This window comes from Rhineura floridana, chromosome 11 (genome assembly GCF_030035675.1).
Source record: "Rhineura floridana isolate rRhiFlo1 chromosome 11, rRhiFlo1.hap2, whole genome shotgun sequence".
In the NCBI taxonomy this organism is placed as follows: domain Eukaryota; kingdom Metazoa; phylum Chordata; class Lepidosauria; order Squamata; family Rhineuridae; genus Rhineura; species Rhineura floridana.
In genome coordinates, this window is record NC_084490.1 from 23,976,462 (window position 1) to 23,994,842 (window position 18,381).

The 18,381-nt window shown below is 43.5% G+C and overlaps 1 protein-coding gene across 1 annotated transcript; it reads left to right on the forward strand.

Annotated features, from left to right (window-relative positions):
* Positions 1 to 958: 958 nt before the first annotated feature.
* On the forward strand, positions 959 to 16,563 carry LOC133367527 (serine protease 33-like). Its single transcript, XM_061591620.1, has 6 exons — positions 959 to 1,013; positions 10,463 to 10,622; positions 11,503 to 11,774; positions 15,025 to 15,194; positions 16,276 to 16,446; positions 16,546 to 16,563. The coding sequence occupies exons 1-6, from the start codon at positions 959 to 961 to the stop codon at positions 16,561 to 16,563; spliced, it is 846 nt and encodes a 281-aa protein (XP_061447604.1).
* The last annotated feature ends 1,818 nt before the right edge of the window (positions 16,564 to 18,381 follow it).

Genomic DNA, 18,381 nt, shown 5'->3' on the forward strand with positions numbered 1-18,381 from the left:
CACATAATGCATATTTAGACCATCGTCTCACTCCCCCTCCCAATCCCTATTTATAATTCTGCCAATGGGAATCCACCCAAACCTTCAGGCTGTTCAACCTTAGTTTCCCATTGAGTCCCCAAATCACTTCCTGTCCCCCACCGTTAACTCTGATCCAGGTGTGGGAAAGGCTCTTCTTCTGTAAGCTCATTGTTATCTCATCTGGGTCCCTTCCCACTGTAACCTTTATGTGCCCACTCTGAGCAGCTGAATGACTGGTGGAGGAGAGGTCAAGGTAGTAAACACTTGTGGAGAGATTTCCGTAAATGGTGGTTATGCAGTGGGCAATGAGGGTGGGATCTAGAGGACTACAGATAAGAGGCGGGCCTTCTGGGTTCTCTCTCCAGCTATAGGAGGCCGTTGTAGTGGGGCTTCAATAGGAACCACCAGACCCAAGGGTTCTACAACCAGTCCTGAAGGAGAACTCTGGTGGGTTAGATTAGAGCGCTGTGGTTAGGAAGCAGGACTCCTGGATTCCCTGGAAGGAGAGAGGATGCCTTGTTGTTGCAAAGGCTAAGAGTCAGGACCCCTGAATTCTCAAAGAGAGATTTGTGGTGGGGTCACAAGTGAGGTAAAACCAAGGGCACCAAGAGGCTTCTAGGTTGTCCAATCGGCTTCAGAAGATGAAAGAGAGCCAGGACTCCTTGGTTCCTTCTCTAAAAGCCAAGTTGGTTCTCCACATTTTAAAGGGAGCAGGGAGTCATTAGGGGGAAAGTGAGTCTATTGACTCTTTGGAGTTCTTTACCCCAGTTTTGGCTGGGCTCCTGGGCTCTTTCTGCTTTTGGGGGAATAGCTCCCTTTTTGCCAGGGATGACAGTTCCTTAGACTTGTTCATGAACCTCATTGTCTGCCTGGACTTATCTGCTTGTCTGGTACTTTCCAACCACCAACACCAGATAAGAAGGAGGAGGTTCGGATCATGGCCAGTAAAACAGTGGGGTTCCTGTTGCTTCTGATGATGCCCCAGATGCACAGTGAGTACAAGGAAATATTTTCTGCATATCTGTATATTATTTGTTTTCTGTATGGTTGATTATTGTACGCTTGATTCCTCCTCTTTACTACTATTCTCCTGACAGAGCTTCGGTGGCCAGAGTCAGCCCCTCTTCCCAGATATTTCTGGGGATTGTAGCTCTGTGAGGAGAACAGGAGTCAGTCCTCTTCACAAATTTCCCAGGATTCTTTGGGGGAAGCCATGACTATTTAAAGTGAAATAAACATCTCGTGTGGATGTGGCCAGGGACAGCTTTGGTTTAAATTTGGGTGGGAGACCACACGTGTCTGCTGTAGAATAAAAAGGTGGGGGGAAACCCTGAAAAATAATGTTACTGTTAACAATGTTTTCCTTTTGGAAAGGAAAGAGGCTTTTCCTCTGCCCAGTGCCCGCCCATCCAATCTCTGTAGAAACAGTAGAAACACAGGAAAGAAGCAAAGTGAGAAGAACACCAACCAACATACAAAAAATATAATTCTCCACCTTTGGAGATGCAGTCCTGATTGCAGGTGTTGCCACCACTCACCATATGCTCAGAAGTACGTCACCAAATTTTTCCAAGCTACACAGGAAGTGGATTGGACTGTGAAATTGTGTTTGCATTTTTACAAATTATGTTTGCATTTTTACAAATTATGTTTGCATTTTTACAAATTTGTAGGGCAGTACAATATCTCAGAGAGGAGGTCAGGTCTCCTGCTCCCCTGGTGCATTCACTATAGCTTCCCAATTTCCCTGCTTTTTAAAGTTAGATGGAAATATTTGTTGGCTATAGGTACGTTCTTAAAGTGCAAGGTTTTTTGCTTGTTAGTGAATAGAATATATTCCAGACCTTTAACAAAAGGAATCTTTTGAGCCATTAAGAAAAAAAATTCACAATAAAGAAAATCTCTTGTACAAATAAGTCTCTAAATTGTACCCTCCCTTCATTAGGTCAACAGGAAAGGGGCATTTAGGACACAACCTGTGCTGAAGATCTGCTGTCTGAGGGACTACAGGATTTTGTGAAAATCCCATTGTGCTGGCAGAACATCAGATATGGTGCTGTCAGGCCCCTTCCTGTGGTCACCGCCTTGTCACGATCCCACCTCAGGGTCCTGCTCTCAAAACAGTTCTCTCACCGGCTCTAGCAAAGATCTCACAAGATCCCACTGCTAGGCAGCACCACCAGACACTCCCTGTAAACAATATTGCCTTGAGACTGTGCCTTTGTCTCCTCCTGGCTTATTGCTACTTTGTGTCTGGGTGCACTTGCAGGCCACAACCCCCCTGTATCTTTGTGCCTATAAAGATTACAGCCCTGGGTTGCTCTGGATACCTGATGATGTTACACTATCTCTTCACCGCTGCCACCATTGATACTGCTTCCCAACCTTGGTATATGCCCTGCCCACCCTTCTGGTCTGTGTAAACCCAGCCAAGGATCAGGTGTTTTGGTAAACCAAGAAATATGTATTTATATACACAGGGAATAACAAGATTACTTAAAGGTATAGTCAACAAGCGTGTGGTTTCATAAGATGTGTTACTCTTTATGTTTCTAGCAGTCAATCACTTGCCTCATTACCCGCCTAATTCAATCCACCCTCCAACCCTCAGAACCAACCGAACCCACTAACCGAACCCCCTCTCAACTCTCATCCTCTCATTTATCCCTTCAGACACTCAAGCGCTCAGCCAATCATAATACAACACTCATCAACATTCCAACCCATGTACTCCCCCCTCTCACTCAATCTACTTACCACATATACTCTAATAAACCCGCACTTACCATATTTACAGTATTATATATATACAGGAACATCACACTGTCATGGTGGGGATTTTCATCAGAATTAGGGAGGAAAGAGGTAGTTTTTAAAATACAAACATGCACCTCGGTCTTTAGAAAATAAGGTGTTAAAGAAGTACCACTAACACAGAACTTTGTAGCAATCTTTCCTTTGTATTCACACAGTGTGTGTGAGAGAAACAAATAGAATCCCAGTTATTCATTTATTTGTTTATTGCTAAAAATATTTGTATACCACTATTCATAAAAAAATCAAAGCAGCTTACAACAATCATACATATATGCAATAAGAATCATTCAAAACATTTAAAATCAGAAATCATTGACCAACTTTTACAGAAATATATTTTCTTAATTGCCTGCATAAGCTTGGTGGCATAGAAAAGTTTTCAGCAAAGGTTGAAACAGAAGGCGACTGTGGACTTATCAGATATCTGTCATCATATTCCTTTCTAACCCAGCTAACTGCTCCTTCCATGGAATTCACTCATTGGCCTCCATATTGCCAGCAACCATCTTATTTTGCTCATTTATAGTATCCTTGTATTATGAAATGTGTGCATGTGTGCACATGTGTAATAACCTTTCTGGTGGGAGATGTAATAAACCTTCAAGAGAAGGTAATTATTACTGAAGCACACCAGAAATGGTTTCCAAAGTTTTCACGTTTTTTTAAAAAACACTGTTGTACACTTGATGGCCACTTGGAAAATGTGTGAACTAATTCAGCTATATAGCATTGCATTTGAGATGACATTGGGTGATATGAAAGCTTTGTCTCTGGTGGTATTAAATCAGGGTGGAGTGAGTCACTCACATGTGGGGATGATCACTGGATTCTGAAGTCATTAAGTGATTAACATGCAGGTGTGAACCAGCTCAAAGGGTGGTGCCCCTTGCAATGGGACATTTTATTTATTTATTTATTATTTGATTTATATCCCACCCTTCCTCCCAGCAGGAGCCCAGGGCGGCATGGCGCTAGAATTTTCCCATGAACCCCCTAGAAAGGGGACTGCCATTTTAACCAGGTTTGTGACATGGCATGCGAGGTCATGGCCAGGCTGGAGTGAAAACTTTCTGTTTCCAAATTATGGTTGTGAAGGAAGGAGTTTTGTGCGACTATGAAACCATGAATACATGGGTGCAAGGGCATCTGCAGGAATATGATAATATTATATGGAATATGGATGATAAGGGAGTCAAAGGTGTACTAAAGAACGATAAGGAGATTGCAGAGAAGCTAAATGAATTCTTTGCATCTGTCTTCACAGAGGAAGATATAGGGCAGATCCCTGAACCTGAACTAACATTTGCAGGAAGGGATTCTGAGGAACTGAGACAAATAGTGGTAACGAGAGAGGAAGTTCTAGGCTTAATGGACAATATAAAAACTGACAAATCACCGGGCCCAGATGGCATCCACCCGAGAGTTCTCCAAGAACTCAAATGTGAAATTGCTGATCTGCTAACTAAAATATGTAACTTGTCCTTCGGGTCCTCCTCCGTGCCTGAGGACTGGAAAGTGGCAAATGTAACGCCAATATTCAAAAAGGGATCCAGAGGGGATCCCGGAAATTACAGGCCAGTTAGCTTAACTTCTGTCCCTGGAAAAACTGGTAGAAAGTATTATTAAAGCTAGATTAACTAAGCACATAGAAGAACAAGCCTTGCTGAAGCAGAGCCAGCATGGCTTCTGCAAGGGAAAGTCCTGTCTCAGCAACCTATTAGAATTCTTTGAGAGTGTCAACAAGCATATAGATAGAGGTGATCCAGTGGACATAGTGTACTTAGACTTTCAAAAAGCGTTTGACAAGGTACCTCACCAAAGGCTTCTGAGGAAGCTTAGCAGTCATGGAATAAGAGGAGAGGTCCTCTTGTGGATAAGCAATTGGTTAAGAAGCAGAAAGCAGAGAGTAGGAATAAACGGACAGTTCTCCCAATGGAGGGCTGTAGAAAGTGGAGTCCCTCAAGGATCGGTATTGGGACCTGTACTTTTCAACTTGTTCATTAATGACCTAGAATTAGGAGTGAGCAGTGAAGTGGCCAAGTTTGCTGACGACACTGAATTGTTCAGGGTTGTTAAAACAAAAAGGGATTGCGAAGAGCTCCAAAAAGACCTCTCCAAACTGAGTGAATGGGCGGAAAAATGGCAAATGCAATTCAATATAAACAAGTGTAAAATTATGCATATTGGAGCAAAACATCTTAATTTCACATATACGCTCATGGGGTCTGAACTGGCGGTGACCGACCAGGAGAGAGACCTCAGGGTTGTAGTGGACAGCACGATGAAAATGTCGACCCAGTGTGCGGCAGCTGTGAAAAAGGCAAATTCCATGCTAGCAATAATTAGGAAAGGTATTGAAAATAAAACAGCCAATATCATAATGCCGTTGTATAAATCTATGGTGCGGCCGCATTTGGAATACTGTGTACAGTTCTGGTCGCCTCATCTCAAAAAGGATATTATAGAGTTGGAAAAGGTTCAGAAGAGGGCAACCAGAATGATCAAGGGGATGGAGCGACTCCCTTACGAGGAAAGGTTGCAGCATTTGTGGCTTTTTAGTTTAGAGAAAAGGCGGGTCAGAGGAGACATGATAGACGTGTATAAAATTATGCATGGCATTGAGAAAGTGGATAGAGAAAAGTTCTTCTCCCTCTCTCATAATACCAGAATTCGTGGACATTCAAAGAAGCTGAATGTTGGAAGAGTCAGGACAGACAAAAGGAAGTACTTCTTTACTCAGCGCATAGTTAAACTATGGCATTTGCTCCCACAAGATGCAGTAATGGCCACCAGCTTGGATGGCTTTAAAAGAAGATTAGACAAATTCATGGAGGACAGGGCTATCAATGGCTACTAGCCATGATGGCTGTGCTCTGCCACCCTAGTCAGAGGCAGCATGCTTCTGAAAACCAGTTGCCGGAAGCCTCAGGAGGGGAGAGTGTTCTTGCACTCGGCTCCTGCTTGTGGGCTTCCCCCAGGCACCTGGTTGGCCACTGTGAGAACAGGATGCTGGACTAGATGGGCCACTGGCCTGATCCAGCAGGCTCTTCTTATGTTCTTATGTTCTTATGAAAGGCACTTTACACTGGTCAGGAGTGCTGCCATCTTTCCAATGGCTCTGTTGAGCTCTGGCACTGAAACAGATCACGGTGATCTCTGCATGGATGTACGTGTGAGAGACTTTTGCCCTGATGTCCCAAATTCTGCATCAGACTGTTGAGTCTGTCCAACCCACTACAGTCCAGTCCGCTTGGAAGCAGCTCAGCAAGGTTTCAGACAGAGGTCTGGTTTGCATGTAACACTAAACTAGACTATGACATACTGTAGCTCCTGGTAGTATGGCAGCAGCAACAGTGGAGGAAGAGCAAAATGTCTGCAATTTTCTCCCTGTATACTGGCACACTTGATTGTTCACATAAAGCTATAGTTTAGTGTAAGACCAGAGAGGTCTTTCCTAACATTGGCTAGATGTAGGAATGAGGGAGAAACTTGATTCAGTTCACATTTAAAGGTGAACTTACCAAATCTGCACATTCTGAAACAATGTGTGAAACAAAACACAGTCATTCTTCAAAATTCACACTTGTCTGAATTTTGTGATGTGTACAAAAATGCACATATAAAAGTATTAAATTGCTACCCTTTTTCCTTGTGTGCACGTGCATGAGATATACAAAAGACAATAATAATTATACTGCCCCCTGGTGGACTATGGTATTCTTCTGCATGTACAAAAGGCCATGTTAGGCTGAAATGGCACATTACATTTATTTATTTAGATGTTTTTATACCACCTTTCAGGGCCGTAACAGGCCTCTCAAGATGATTCACAGCACAAGATAATCACAAAACAGATCAAAAGTCTAATCTAACATTTAAAATTTAAAAAAATCCTTGCAATCTAATAGCAATGGTTAAAATGACTACAATAAGAACATAGACCAGTAGCATTATCAGACAGAAGCCGATGTAAAGAACTAGGTCTTTTGACCCCATTGAAAACCAGTTGATGAGAGAGGCAAACATATTTTCCATGGGAGGTCCACAATAATAGGTCCCCTACTGAGAAGGCCCTGTCTTTTGTGCCCCATGTCCCTCCTGAAGGACCTTATCAGTGGCCCTTCTGCAGCTGATTTTAAGGGCTGGGCGGACTCATATATGTGCAGATTGTCCTTCAGAGAACCGGGCCCCAAGCCATTTAGGGCCTTAAAGCAGGGGTGAGGAACGTTTTTCAGAATGACAACTGCATTTTCTTCTGGGCACTTTTCTGGGGGCCATCTGCCAGAGGTGGGCAGGGCCAGAGGCAAAAGTGGGTGGAGCAACAAATGTAAATTTTACCATTGTACAGTAGGCTAGTTTCTACACACACACACACACACACAAACCCCCTTTATTCTCCATCCAGATAAGCAAGATACATTTTCAGAGGTCTAGGACACATTCCAGCCACTATCTTGGCCACTCTGAGACCAGGATGTTGGACTAGATGAGCCACTGGCTTAATTCAGCAGTCTCTTCCTAATGCTCTTCCCAATTGCTGTTGCTGTCCTCAATGATAATAATGTTTGTCTTCTCTCTCTCTCTCCATCCTCCCCCTTTCCTAATTCTTTTTCCAGGGGCAGATGAATTCTTTTCAGGTAAGAAGTCACCCACATATTACAAAGCAAACTAGCAACCTGGGGTCTGTCCTCGGTTTCAGCTTCAGAATGGGTCCCTCAGTTTGAGAGGAGGGGAAGGAAGAGGGGTGTCCTGGGAATTGGGATCTGTGGATTCTCCAGGAGGAAGGTGGACTCAACTTCTGCCAAACACTGCCCCTCCAAGAAATTCCTGACTTGTGTTGGAGATAACTTTCTCCTACAGAAAGTAGCGGAAGCCACTAGAGGATCAGCTATCCTTGATTTGATTCTTACCAACAGATATGACTTGATAGATGAAGTGGCAGTTACCGAAACTCTGGGGAAAAGTGACCATGCTATACTAGAGTTCTTGGTTTTAAAGGAAGCAAAAGTTGAGAGTAGCCATACATGTACCCCTCACTTAAGGAAAGCCGATTTTAATAAACTCAGAACAATGATAAGTTCCACGGTAAGAGGAAATTTTAAGGCACAATGGCAAACAATTCCATCAAGGAAAAAAGGGGGAAGACAGCAGAAGAAGCTAATGTGGCTTCACAGAAAGATTAGAGATGACCTGAAAACAAAAAAGGACACATACAGGAAGTGGAAGGAAGGCCAGATCACAAACGAAGAGTACAGACTGGTAGCACGGAATTGCAGGGATGGCGTCAGGAAGGCTAAAGCTGAGAAAGAGCTGAGATTAGTGAGAGATGCCAAAAGCAACAAAAAAGGATTCTTCAGGTACATCCATAGTAAAAGACAGAGAAAAGAAATGGTGATACAGTTACGCAGTGAGGATGGCCAAATGATAACAGATGGAAAAGAAAAGGCAGAGGTGCTCAATTCCTACTTTGGATCAGTTTTCCCCCAAAAGAGGGTCTATGACCCTCTTGGGAAATGTGAAGTTGAAGGGGCAGGACTGCAGCTTGAGACTGATAGACAAATGGTCAAGGAATACCTAATCACTTTGAATGAGTTCAGATCTCCAGGCCCCGATGAACTGCATCCTAGAGTATCGAAGGCACTGGTGGAAGAATTCTCGGAACTGCTATCTATTATCTTTGCAAAATTATGGAAGATGGGTGAAGTGCTGGATGACTGGAGGAGGGCCAATGTCCCTATCTCCAAAAAGGGCAAAAAGGAGGAACCTGGAAACTACAGACCAGTCAGTCTGACATTGATCCGTGGGAAAATTCTGGAGCAGATTATAAAGCAGTCAGTCTGTAAGCACCTTGAAAACAATGCAGTGATTACTAGAAGCCAACATGGATTTATCAAGAACAAAACCTGCCAGACTAATCTTATCTCATTTTTTGATCAAGTAGCCTCCCTGGTAGACTGTGAGAATGCTGTGAACATAAATATATCTCAACTTCAGCAAAGCTTTTGACAAAGTAACCCATGACATTCTGATTAGCAAGCTAGCTAAATGTGGGCTGAATGGAACAACTATCAAGTGGATCCACAGTTGACTACAGAATCATACTCAAATAATGCTTATCAATAGTTCCTTCACAAATTGGGTGGAGATAATGAGTGGGGTACTACAGGGTTCAGTCCTGGGCCCAGTGCTCTTCAACATTTTTATTAATGACTTGCAGGGAATGCTTATCAAATTTGCAGTTTATACAAAATTGGGAGGGATAGCTAATATGTTTGAAGACAGAAACAAAATTCAAAGGGATCTTGATAGGCTGGAGCATTGGGCTGAAAACAACAGAATGAAATAGGGATAAGTGCAAAGTTCTACACCTAGGAAAAAGAAACCAAATGTACAGTTATAAGATGGGGGATGCTTGGCTCAGCAATACTATATGTGAGAAGGATCTTGGGAATGTTGTTGATCACAAGCTGAACATGAGCCAACAGTGTGATGTGGCTGCAAAAAAGTCAAACACTATTTTATATTGCTTTAACAGTCCAAATTGCTTGAAGTATTGGTTCCCCTCTATTCAGCACTGGTTAGGCCTCATCTTGAGTACTGTGGCCAGTTCTGGACACTACACTTTAAGAACGATGCAGATAAACTTGGACGTTTTCAGAGGAGGGCAATGAGGATGATAAGGGGACTAGAAACAAAGCCCTATGAGGAGAGACTGAAAGAACTGGGCAGATTTAGCCTTGAGAAGAGAAGACTAAGGGGAGACATGATAGCACTGTTCAAGTACTTGAAAGGTTGTCACACAGAGGAGGCCAGGATCTCTTTTCGATCATCCCAGAGTGCAGGACACTGAATAATGGGCTCATTACAGGAAGCCAGATTTCAACTGAACATCAGGAAAACCTTCCCAACTGTAGAGCGGTACGACAATGGAACCAATTACCTTGGAAGGTGGTGGGCTCTCCAACACTGCAGGCCATCAAGAGGCCGCTGGACAGCCACCGGTCTCGTATGCTTTAATTTGGATTCCTGCATTGAACAGGGGCTTGGACAGGACCCTTTCAACTCTATGATTCTTTGATTCTAACCCTGGCAAACCCTTGACATTAAAGAAGCCCAAACAAAGTCTTTGCCATATTATATCAGTAATGCTTACTGGAAGGTTGGTTCGTATTTAGTATTTCTATGCTTGCTTTAGAGGAGATTACAGCTGTATTTTTCAGAAACCACATTCTGTTACCATACGGTGAATCCACTGCTAGAGTGGTGTTGATCAGGGACACAAAGCTTCTCAAATCCCCACTGAGCCATGAAGCTCACTAAATGACAGAGGTCACATCCATACCATACTTTTAAAGCATGTGGTTTCCCCCAAAGAATCTTGGGAACTGTAGTTTATCACTCACAGAGCTACAATTCCCAGCACCCTTAACAAACCACAGTTCCCAGGATTCTCTGGGGACAGCCATGTGCTTTAAATGTGCTCTAAATGTATGGTGTGGATGTGACCTAGACTGTGCTCTAAGAACCAGCCCAATCACCAGCTCCTGGAATGGAAACTGTTGAAGTACAATTTCCCTGTTGTGTTATAATGTAAGTCTCTTCCTGCTCTTCCTTTCTCCCCAAGTTTGTGGCCAACCAGTGTTGTCTCCCCGAATTGTGGGTGGCCAAGCCTCAAAGATTGGAGCCTGGCCATGGCAGGTCAGCATCTGTCAGAACGGGAGGCATGTCTGTGGTGGATCCCTTGTGGCGAGACAGTGGGTAGTGTCAGCTGCTCACTGCTTTAAGTAAGTATCTGCAAGGGGGCAGTGCTATTTCACCTGTGTATTTCAGAAATATTTCAGTATTTCTGTGTGACTGGTCCAACTAGATATGACATCATTAGCAAGTGCATGAATGTCTTCTGTTAGAGTAAAAATCAGGTGGCTCCCCTGATTTGGATTGGGACTTTGGTGGTGTGTGTGTGCACATGTGTACAAGGTGACCTTTAACCCTTTGGCCCCTTGCTGACTAGGGATGGGCAAAATGTTTGGTAAAATCAAAGTTGGCACTGGATTCTGCAATAGTTTGCACATTTGTTATGTTTGCAGATTGATCTTGAATGCTTTGAGCTTCCACAGCTTTTCCTGACACCGTATTTTTGTGTCTTTGCTTTGCAAATGTGAAACTGTCCAGCCTGATCTTTGCTTTGCTAATGTAAAACTGATTAGTCTGCTCTTTGCTTTGCTGAAGTGACACTGTCCACTCTGCTGTTTGCTTTGCTAATATGAAACTCACCCTACTGTTTGATTTGCTAAATAAAAATGAGTAGCCTGTTCTTTGCTTTGCTAAGTTGAAACTGACCAGCCTACTTTTGCAAAATGGTAAAATCAGAGGATAGCAGAAAACAAATGAACACAGAACGGAACTGCCTGCCAGTTTGATGGAATGCGATCGAGCCATCATGAACAAGCTTATCCCATCCCTGTTGCGGACATCCTGATCTGAATCAGCTCCTCTTCACCTGCTAATTACTTTAGTGTGGACTACTGTTTACTTTTAACATCAGCCTGGAGGCCACTGGGCCCTGGGAAAACCATTCTTCTACATGCTACAGGACCATTAATTACCTACTTCGTCCCTGTTAATCAGCTACTTTTTTGTGTGTGTTTCTATTCTGTTTTTCAGACAGTATCCTTTCTCAGATATCACAGTGACCTTGGGGGCATACCAGCTTGGAAATCTAAGCTCCAATGCCCAGACCATCCCTGTTGCCCAAGTAATTTGTGACATAGAATTTGCTGGAACTGGAACAAGAGGGGACATTGCCCTATTGAGGCTCCAAAGAGCCTTGAAATATACCCCATACATCCTCCCTGTGTGTGTACCATTTCCTTCTGCTGTGTTCCCTGAGGGCAAGGCATGCTGGGTGACTGGATGGGGACACATCAAATACTGGGGTGAGAGCAACGCAAATTTAGAAAAAGAGAGTGGTGTGTTTTGAGGGTTTATCCTTTTGTTTTGGGGAGGGATGGGGGATTTGATTGAGTTTGCATTTAATAGCGAACATAGCTATCCTTCAAAATTCACACTTCTCCAAATTTTGCAGTGCCATTTTCCAGTCTAGTAACGTGTATGAAAATGCATATACTAGTGTAAAGTGTGCATAAGAAGTACATATATGCTAGTGAAAGTAGCTTACAAAAATGCATTATTTCAGGGAAAATTGCTTTGCAAAAAGTGTATATTAGGCACACAAATATGTGCTTATTAGGAAAAAATGTAATATTCATGAGGGCTTTTTAAAAAAAAAATGCAGATTGATGTGGAAATGTGGAGACTTGAATTTAAGATTAGAAAAATGAAAAACTGAGAGAAACCAAAATTGACAGATTTGCCCACCCCTAGTTATGGGGTTCCCCTGAGCCAGAAGTGCCTCATCAGGTGAAGTGGAGCAGGCACTCAAGCTTCCTGGCAGGTGGATTGCTGTTACTTACCAGCAGGAAAGAGGTGAGGTGGCAGGGAGAGCGGTGCAGTGCAAATGAGCCAGCAGGAGAGCTGGGTTACCTCTACTGGTGTCTTTGTGCCGTGCCAATCTTCACCCTGCCCCTCTCCCTCCTGGTAAGTAATAGTGACCCACCTCCCAGTAAGCTAGTGTATGACTCAGCCCCACCTGGTGAGCCGCTTCTGCCCTGAGCATGCTGGTACCTTCTTGTTTCTCAGTGCTTCTGTTTGGCTTCAGTCCTTTTGGCACTCACCAACTGAGTTCTTTATGAGTGAGAGTGATGATAGGGGTATGCAAAATAACAACAGCAACAATTTATATTTATTAGTAGCTTTTTCCCCCAATTGAAAACTCAAAATGACTTACTTTTAAAACAAATATAAAAACAAGAATAAAAACATCCTAAAATACGTAAACTACTTAAAAACAAAATCCAGCTCATCCCCCCTGACTAAAGACTAACAAAAAATTAAATTCCAAAGGCCTGTGCAAATAAAAATGTTTTACCTGGCGCCTAAAGACAGACAGTGATGGCATCAGGTATGCCTCCTCGGGGAGAGCATTCCACAAACAGGGAGTCACCGTTGAGAAGGCGTGTTGTCATGCTGCCACATTCCGCACCTCCCTTGGAGGAGGCACATAGAATCATAGAATAGTAGAGTTGGAAGGGGCCTATAAGGCCAACAAGTCCAACCCCCTGCTCAATGCAGGCATCCAAATCAAAGCATTCCCGACAGATGGCTGTCCAGCTGCCTCTTGAATGCCTCCATGGAGTAGAAGGGCTTCATGGAGAAGGGCTTCAGATGATAAACCCAGGGTCTAGGATGGTTCATGTGGGGAGAGGCGGTCCTTGAGGTACTGGGGTCCTGAGCCACATAAAACTTTATAGATCAAAATCAGCACTTTGAATTTGACGCAGAAACTAATTGGTAGCTAGTGCAGCCATGCCAGAATTGGTGTTAAGTGTTCTGACCATTTTGCCCGTCAGTAGTCTGGCCGCTGAATTCTGCACTAGCTGCAGTTTCTGAACCATCAAATTCTGCAATAGCTGCAGTTTCTGAACCATCTTCAAAGGCAATCCCACATATAACATATAATTTCCACCTGTGACTGGCAGGTGGCATGAAGCTTCTGGACTGGCCAGGCCTGGTATAAATATTGTGCTGCTTGGGTGAAGGCATGATGGTAAAAACTGGGATCCTGGTTGTCAGCTTTTGCCTGGTCAATAGCATAGTAGTACTTTTCCTTTGCTGCTTATTATGCTTCTGCTTTTAGCTCAAAGCAATTACCTCAGGGATCCTGAGCTGGAGAACATGGCAACCATGCTAGGAACCAGCTATGACTTCCCAAGTCTCTGACAAGTAGCCAGGAGTGATATCTTTTTTTAAAATTTAAATTACACTTTTACATATTCCACCTTTCACAAGTGGCTTAAAAATGTAAATGTACTGCCTTCGAGTTGATTCCAACTTATGGCGACCCTATAAATAGGGTTTTCATGGTAAGCGGTATTCGGAGGTGGTTTACCATTGCCTACCTCTGAGGCTGAGAGGCAGTGACTGGCCCAAGGTCACTCAGTGTGCTTCATGGCTGTGTGGGGATTCGAACCCTGGTCTCCCTGGTCATAGTCCAACACTCTAACCACTATGCCACACTGGCTGTCCAAGTGGCTTGAAATAAAGGCAAAACATTTAGAACAAAATTGCCAAAAGGCACAATAAGATGACAATAAAATAAAAATTTCCAATAAAGCTACATATTGGTGAACCGAGTAAAAACAGTTAAAATGGGATCAGAGTATAAACTAATCCTGCAGCCTCACAAACATTCTGAAACAAAGAAGCCAACACACATTTTTTTTTAAAAAAGAAAAATGTCATGGGTTCTATCCAGCTGAGTTATACTCAAGAGTAGACCCATTGAAATTAACGAAGCCAAATTAGCTATTTCTACAAATTTCAATGGGTCTACTCTGAGAAGGACTAATGTTGGATACAACCCCACATTTCCAAAAATTTAGAGGGATTGTATCTGGCTTCTTTGGAAAGGCTGCTACATAGGAAAAGTGCCACCACTGATAAGGCCCTGCTCTTAACTGATGTTAGTCTAGTTATTGTGAATGATCCAGGGAAGCGTGTGCTAGGAAGGGATTTATATGTGAAGATGCACTCATTAAGATACTCTGGTCTCAAGGTGTTTACAGCTTTCAGGGTCAACACCAGTACTTTAAATTTGTTCCCCAAACTATCTGGAGGTAGCCAGTGAAGAGCGTGCAAAACTGGGCTTATATTTTTCCCATGGCTAGCTCCAGAGAGTAGCCAGGCCACCACCATGTTTCAACAAGGCTTCTCCTCTTTTGTTGTTATCTTTTGACCCTGACTCAGTAGTCTCTACACAGATCTTTACAGTGTAACCAGTTTGTTAAACAGGGTAATACGCAGAGTTTGGAAAAGTTACTTTTTTGAACTACAACTCCCATCAGCCCCAGCCAGCATGGCCACTGGATTGGGCTGATGGGAGTTGTAGTTCAAAAAAGTAACTTTCCCAAGCTCTGTTTAGCTTCCTATAAGGGCTCTTAATGCAGGCCTGCAGCAGAGCTTCTCCTTTGCCATGGGAAGAAAAGGAGGGGGCCATTGCGACTGGGTTGTACAATCCATTCACTAAGCCTGAATGCAACACATTTTTCTTCTCCTTTGCACTCTTAGAACCACTTCCATCTCCTAAGACGCTGCAAGAAGTTAAGGTCTCCCTCATAGATGCTGACAAATGCAATGAGATGTTCAGTGTCCCCCACCCTGGGTCCTCTGGTTCCAAGCCCATCTTGGACAGCATGATTTGCGCTGGATATGAAAAGGGGGGAAAAGATGCTTGCCAGGTAAACAATCTGGCAGTCGTCTTGAATTGTTCCTAGATGTTTTCAGATGTTCTTGACACATGTCCAGAGAGAAGCCTGAGTATAACACAACTGTTACCATATATGCAGAGTTGAAATGTGTTAGTGGGAAAGCAATTCTCAAGCAAACCAGGACTGGCTCCAGATTTGGGGGAGGTCAGTAGCAAATTAATTATTTAATCAATTAGTTTCATTTGTATCCCACCCTTCCTTCCAAAGGAGTCCAGGGAGGCAGACACATTGTTCAAATAGTACAATGAAAATAAGACAACATATTCAAAGCATATAAAAACATCTATGGGGAAGAGCCATAACTCAGTGGTAAAGCATCTACCTTGCATGCAGAAGGTCCCAAATTGGGAGAGACGCCTGCCGAAAGCTTGGGAGAGCTGCTGCCAGTCAGGGTAGACAATACTGAGCTAGATGGGCCAAAATGGTGTGATTCAGTATAAGGCAGCTTTCTGTGTTCCGATCTAAAAGCAATCACATACTCCCACAGCTAATAATTCCAAAGTTGCTAGGAACAGGAAAGTATGCTCTGACATGCTCTCTGCTATGTAAGTGTACCCCTCCCCTGGGTACTGGGGTCTTACTTCCTGTCTGCCACAGTGGGTAGCAGCAGTGCTCCTAGAGGGTCACCATTTTAATTTTCCACAGTGTCATTGATCCAGCATCACTCTGGGGCATTGTGGGAAATGTAAATGGCATCTCTCGGAGCCCCACTGGCTGCCATTTAAATTTCCCACAATGCCTTGGAGTGACATTAAATTAGTGGCAATGTGGGAAATTAAAATGGTGGTTCCCTGACCCAAGCTATCTGGCCTTTATTGGATCACAGTGCTGGCTATAGGGTGTCCCAGCCAAGGTAGGCATTAGCTCAGTGGTGGGCCCTGCCAGAGCACTGGGCCCCAGTATCTGCCTAATGACACTTCCCACTGATGCCAGCCTGAAACAAATCCTGAAAAGGTCCTCCTTTGGTCAAGGAGCAGCCACTGGGGTAGTGGTTGCATGGGAACAGATTCCACAGGGCAATTATTATCCCCTCTTGCTGTTTTGTTTCTAGGGTGATTCCGGGGGGCCCTTGGTCTGTGCCCAAAACGACTCTTGGTTTCTGGTTGGCATTGTGAGCTGGGGAGAAAACTGTGCACTCCCGTACCGCCCTGGCGTCTACACCCGAGTCACGGCCTATGGTGATTGGCTGAAGCGTTATGTTCCTGGCTTGGAATTCGGAATTGTACCTATTACTGTGAACGGAGGAGGGATCACTTTCAGCCTTTTCACTTCCTCCCTTCTTGTCATTTCCTCCATTTCCCTCCTCCTGCCTGTCTTGCAGTGGGAATTCTTGAGGTGAAGGCTGCCTTTCAGCATGGGGTTGCCTTGCCAACTTGCCACCACAGATGCAGCCCTGAATTCAGGAATCGATTAAGAAGCTCATAGTTTACTGTGTAAAGGCTGGCTAAGGTTGCAGCTTAATGGTGGGTAGGACAAAACAGTTCTGTCCCACAGCAAGATATGTACCAGGATGTTCTGGGCCCTGGGTAAATGATTAGCACAGAGGCCTAGAATCTTTTGCCTTCTCTCTTCTTACAGTGTGACAAGATCCTCTGATTTCTTTTTTAAAAATAAAGTTTCTAGTCCATATAGCAATGAAGATAAATGTGAAAAGACACCAGGAGGGGGACTAATCCCTGCATTTGGGTTTTCTATGGGCATCTGGTTGGCCGCTGTGAGAACAGAATCCTGGACTGGATAGGCCTTTGGTCTGATCCAGCAAAGCTCTTTTTTCGTTCTTATGTTTAGTGGTTACTGAAATGAGGCTGTGTTGTTTGCCATAGGAGTCCTGTTCTATGGCTATTGGAAGCAAAATTAATAAGCATTTATTCCTGTTGCTAGCATTTGGCTTTCTCTTGGTGCAGGATTTGGATATTTTGCATAGTACACTGTGTTGTACACATGATGAAATAGAGCCCTCATACAAATGGCTTTCCTACAGTTTTTCACTCAGTGACAGAAATGATAACCACATGGGAAGATCATTGTATGAAGCAACAATCTGAATCTATCTATCTATCTATCTATCTATCTATCTATCTATCTATCTATCTATCTATCTATCTATCTATCTATCTATCTATCTATCTATCTATCTATCTATCTATCTGACATGATATAACCTTTTGGAAACCTTTCCATATAGCTTTTTGGAGTGTTTCTTATGATTGGAATGTTTTGACTTCTTGACTTTCCTCAGTAGTTTAGAGAAATGAGGCTGCATTGTAAAATACATCATAAATAAATTGTGTAAATATTAAACTTTCTAAAATAAATTTAATTATGAGGTTTGAAATCCAAAGGAGCTAACAGATTTTTTGGATGGGATAATGGAAAGTTTTGTATTCATGTGTGCCACAGCTGTGCTGAAATCTTTCTTGAAAGACTTCTTCCCCTCCAAAAGAGGCTTCTGGGTTTGCAGCCTGTGGCTGACCACTGTGAGAACATGCTGGACTAGATGGGCCTTTGGCCTGATTGTCTTATGTTCTTATGCCTCATTCACAGGGTACTTTGGATTTTTATTTATTTATTACTATTTTGTATTCCAGTGGGTTTGGGGTGGAGCTCACCTTATCATAGTAGGGATGCTGAGGGTGTGTGATGATGATGGTATTTATATCCCACCTTTCCTCCAAGGAGCTCAAGGTGGAGTACAAACATGGTTCTCCCCCTGCCGATTTTATCCTCACAACAACCCTGTGAGGTAGGTTCAGTTGAGAGACAGTGACTGGCCCAAGGTCACCCAGTGAGCTTCATGGCTAAGTGGGGATTTGAACCCCTGTCTCCCATGTCCCAGTCCAACACTGTACCCATTACACCACACTGGCTCTGTACAGCTACCTACTGCTTTGCAGCCACCCTGACTGCCTGTGCCTCCTGATCCAAATAAGCCCTACGGTATCTTCTCATTGGCTTTAACTGAAATGTGGACAGCCGGGGAGGCTGGCTAGGGGTGCCAATAGGATTTTCTGGGCCTGGTACACTGTATGTGGGTTGGGCTCCCTGTATTCCTACCCACACCAAACTACACCACCCGGCAATTTATTGGCAAGAACTGCTGCTTATGACATATATTACCAATGTGGTCAGCTATTTTGAATCCACAGTTAAGATTATT

What these genes read in the sequence shown, in the direction of transcription:
- LOC133367527 (XM_061591620.1), top strand. Translation starts at nt 959, where the DNA reads ATGGCCAGTAAAACAGTGGGGTTCCTGTTGCTTCTGATGATGCCCCAG. An exon ending in TCAGCTGCTCACTGCTTTAA is followed by an intron (nt 10,623 to 11,502) that starts GTAAGTATCTGC and finishes TCTGTTTTTCAG; the next exon opens with ACAGTATCCTTTCTCAGATA. An exon ending in GGGACACATCAAATACTGGG is followed by an intron (nt 11,775 to 15,024) that starts GTGAGAGCAACG and finishes TTGCACTCTTAG; the next exon opens with AACCACTTCCATCTCCTAAG.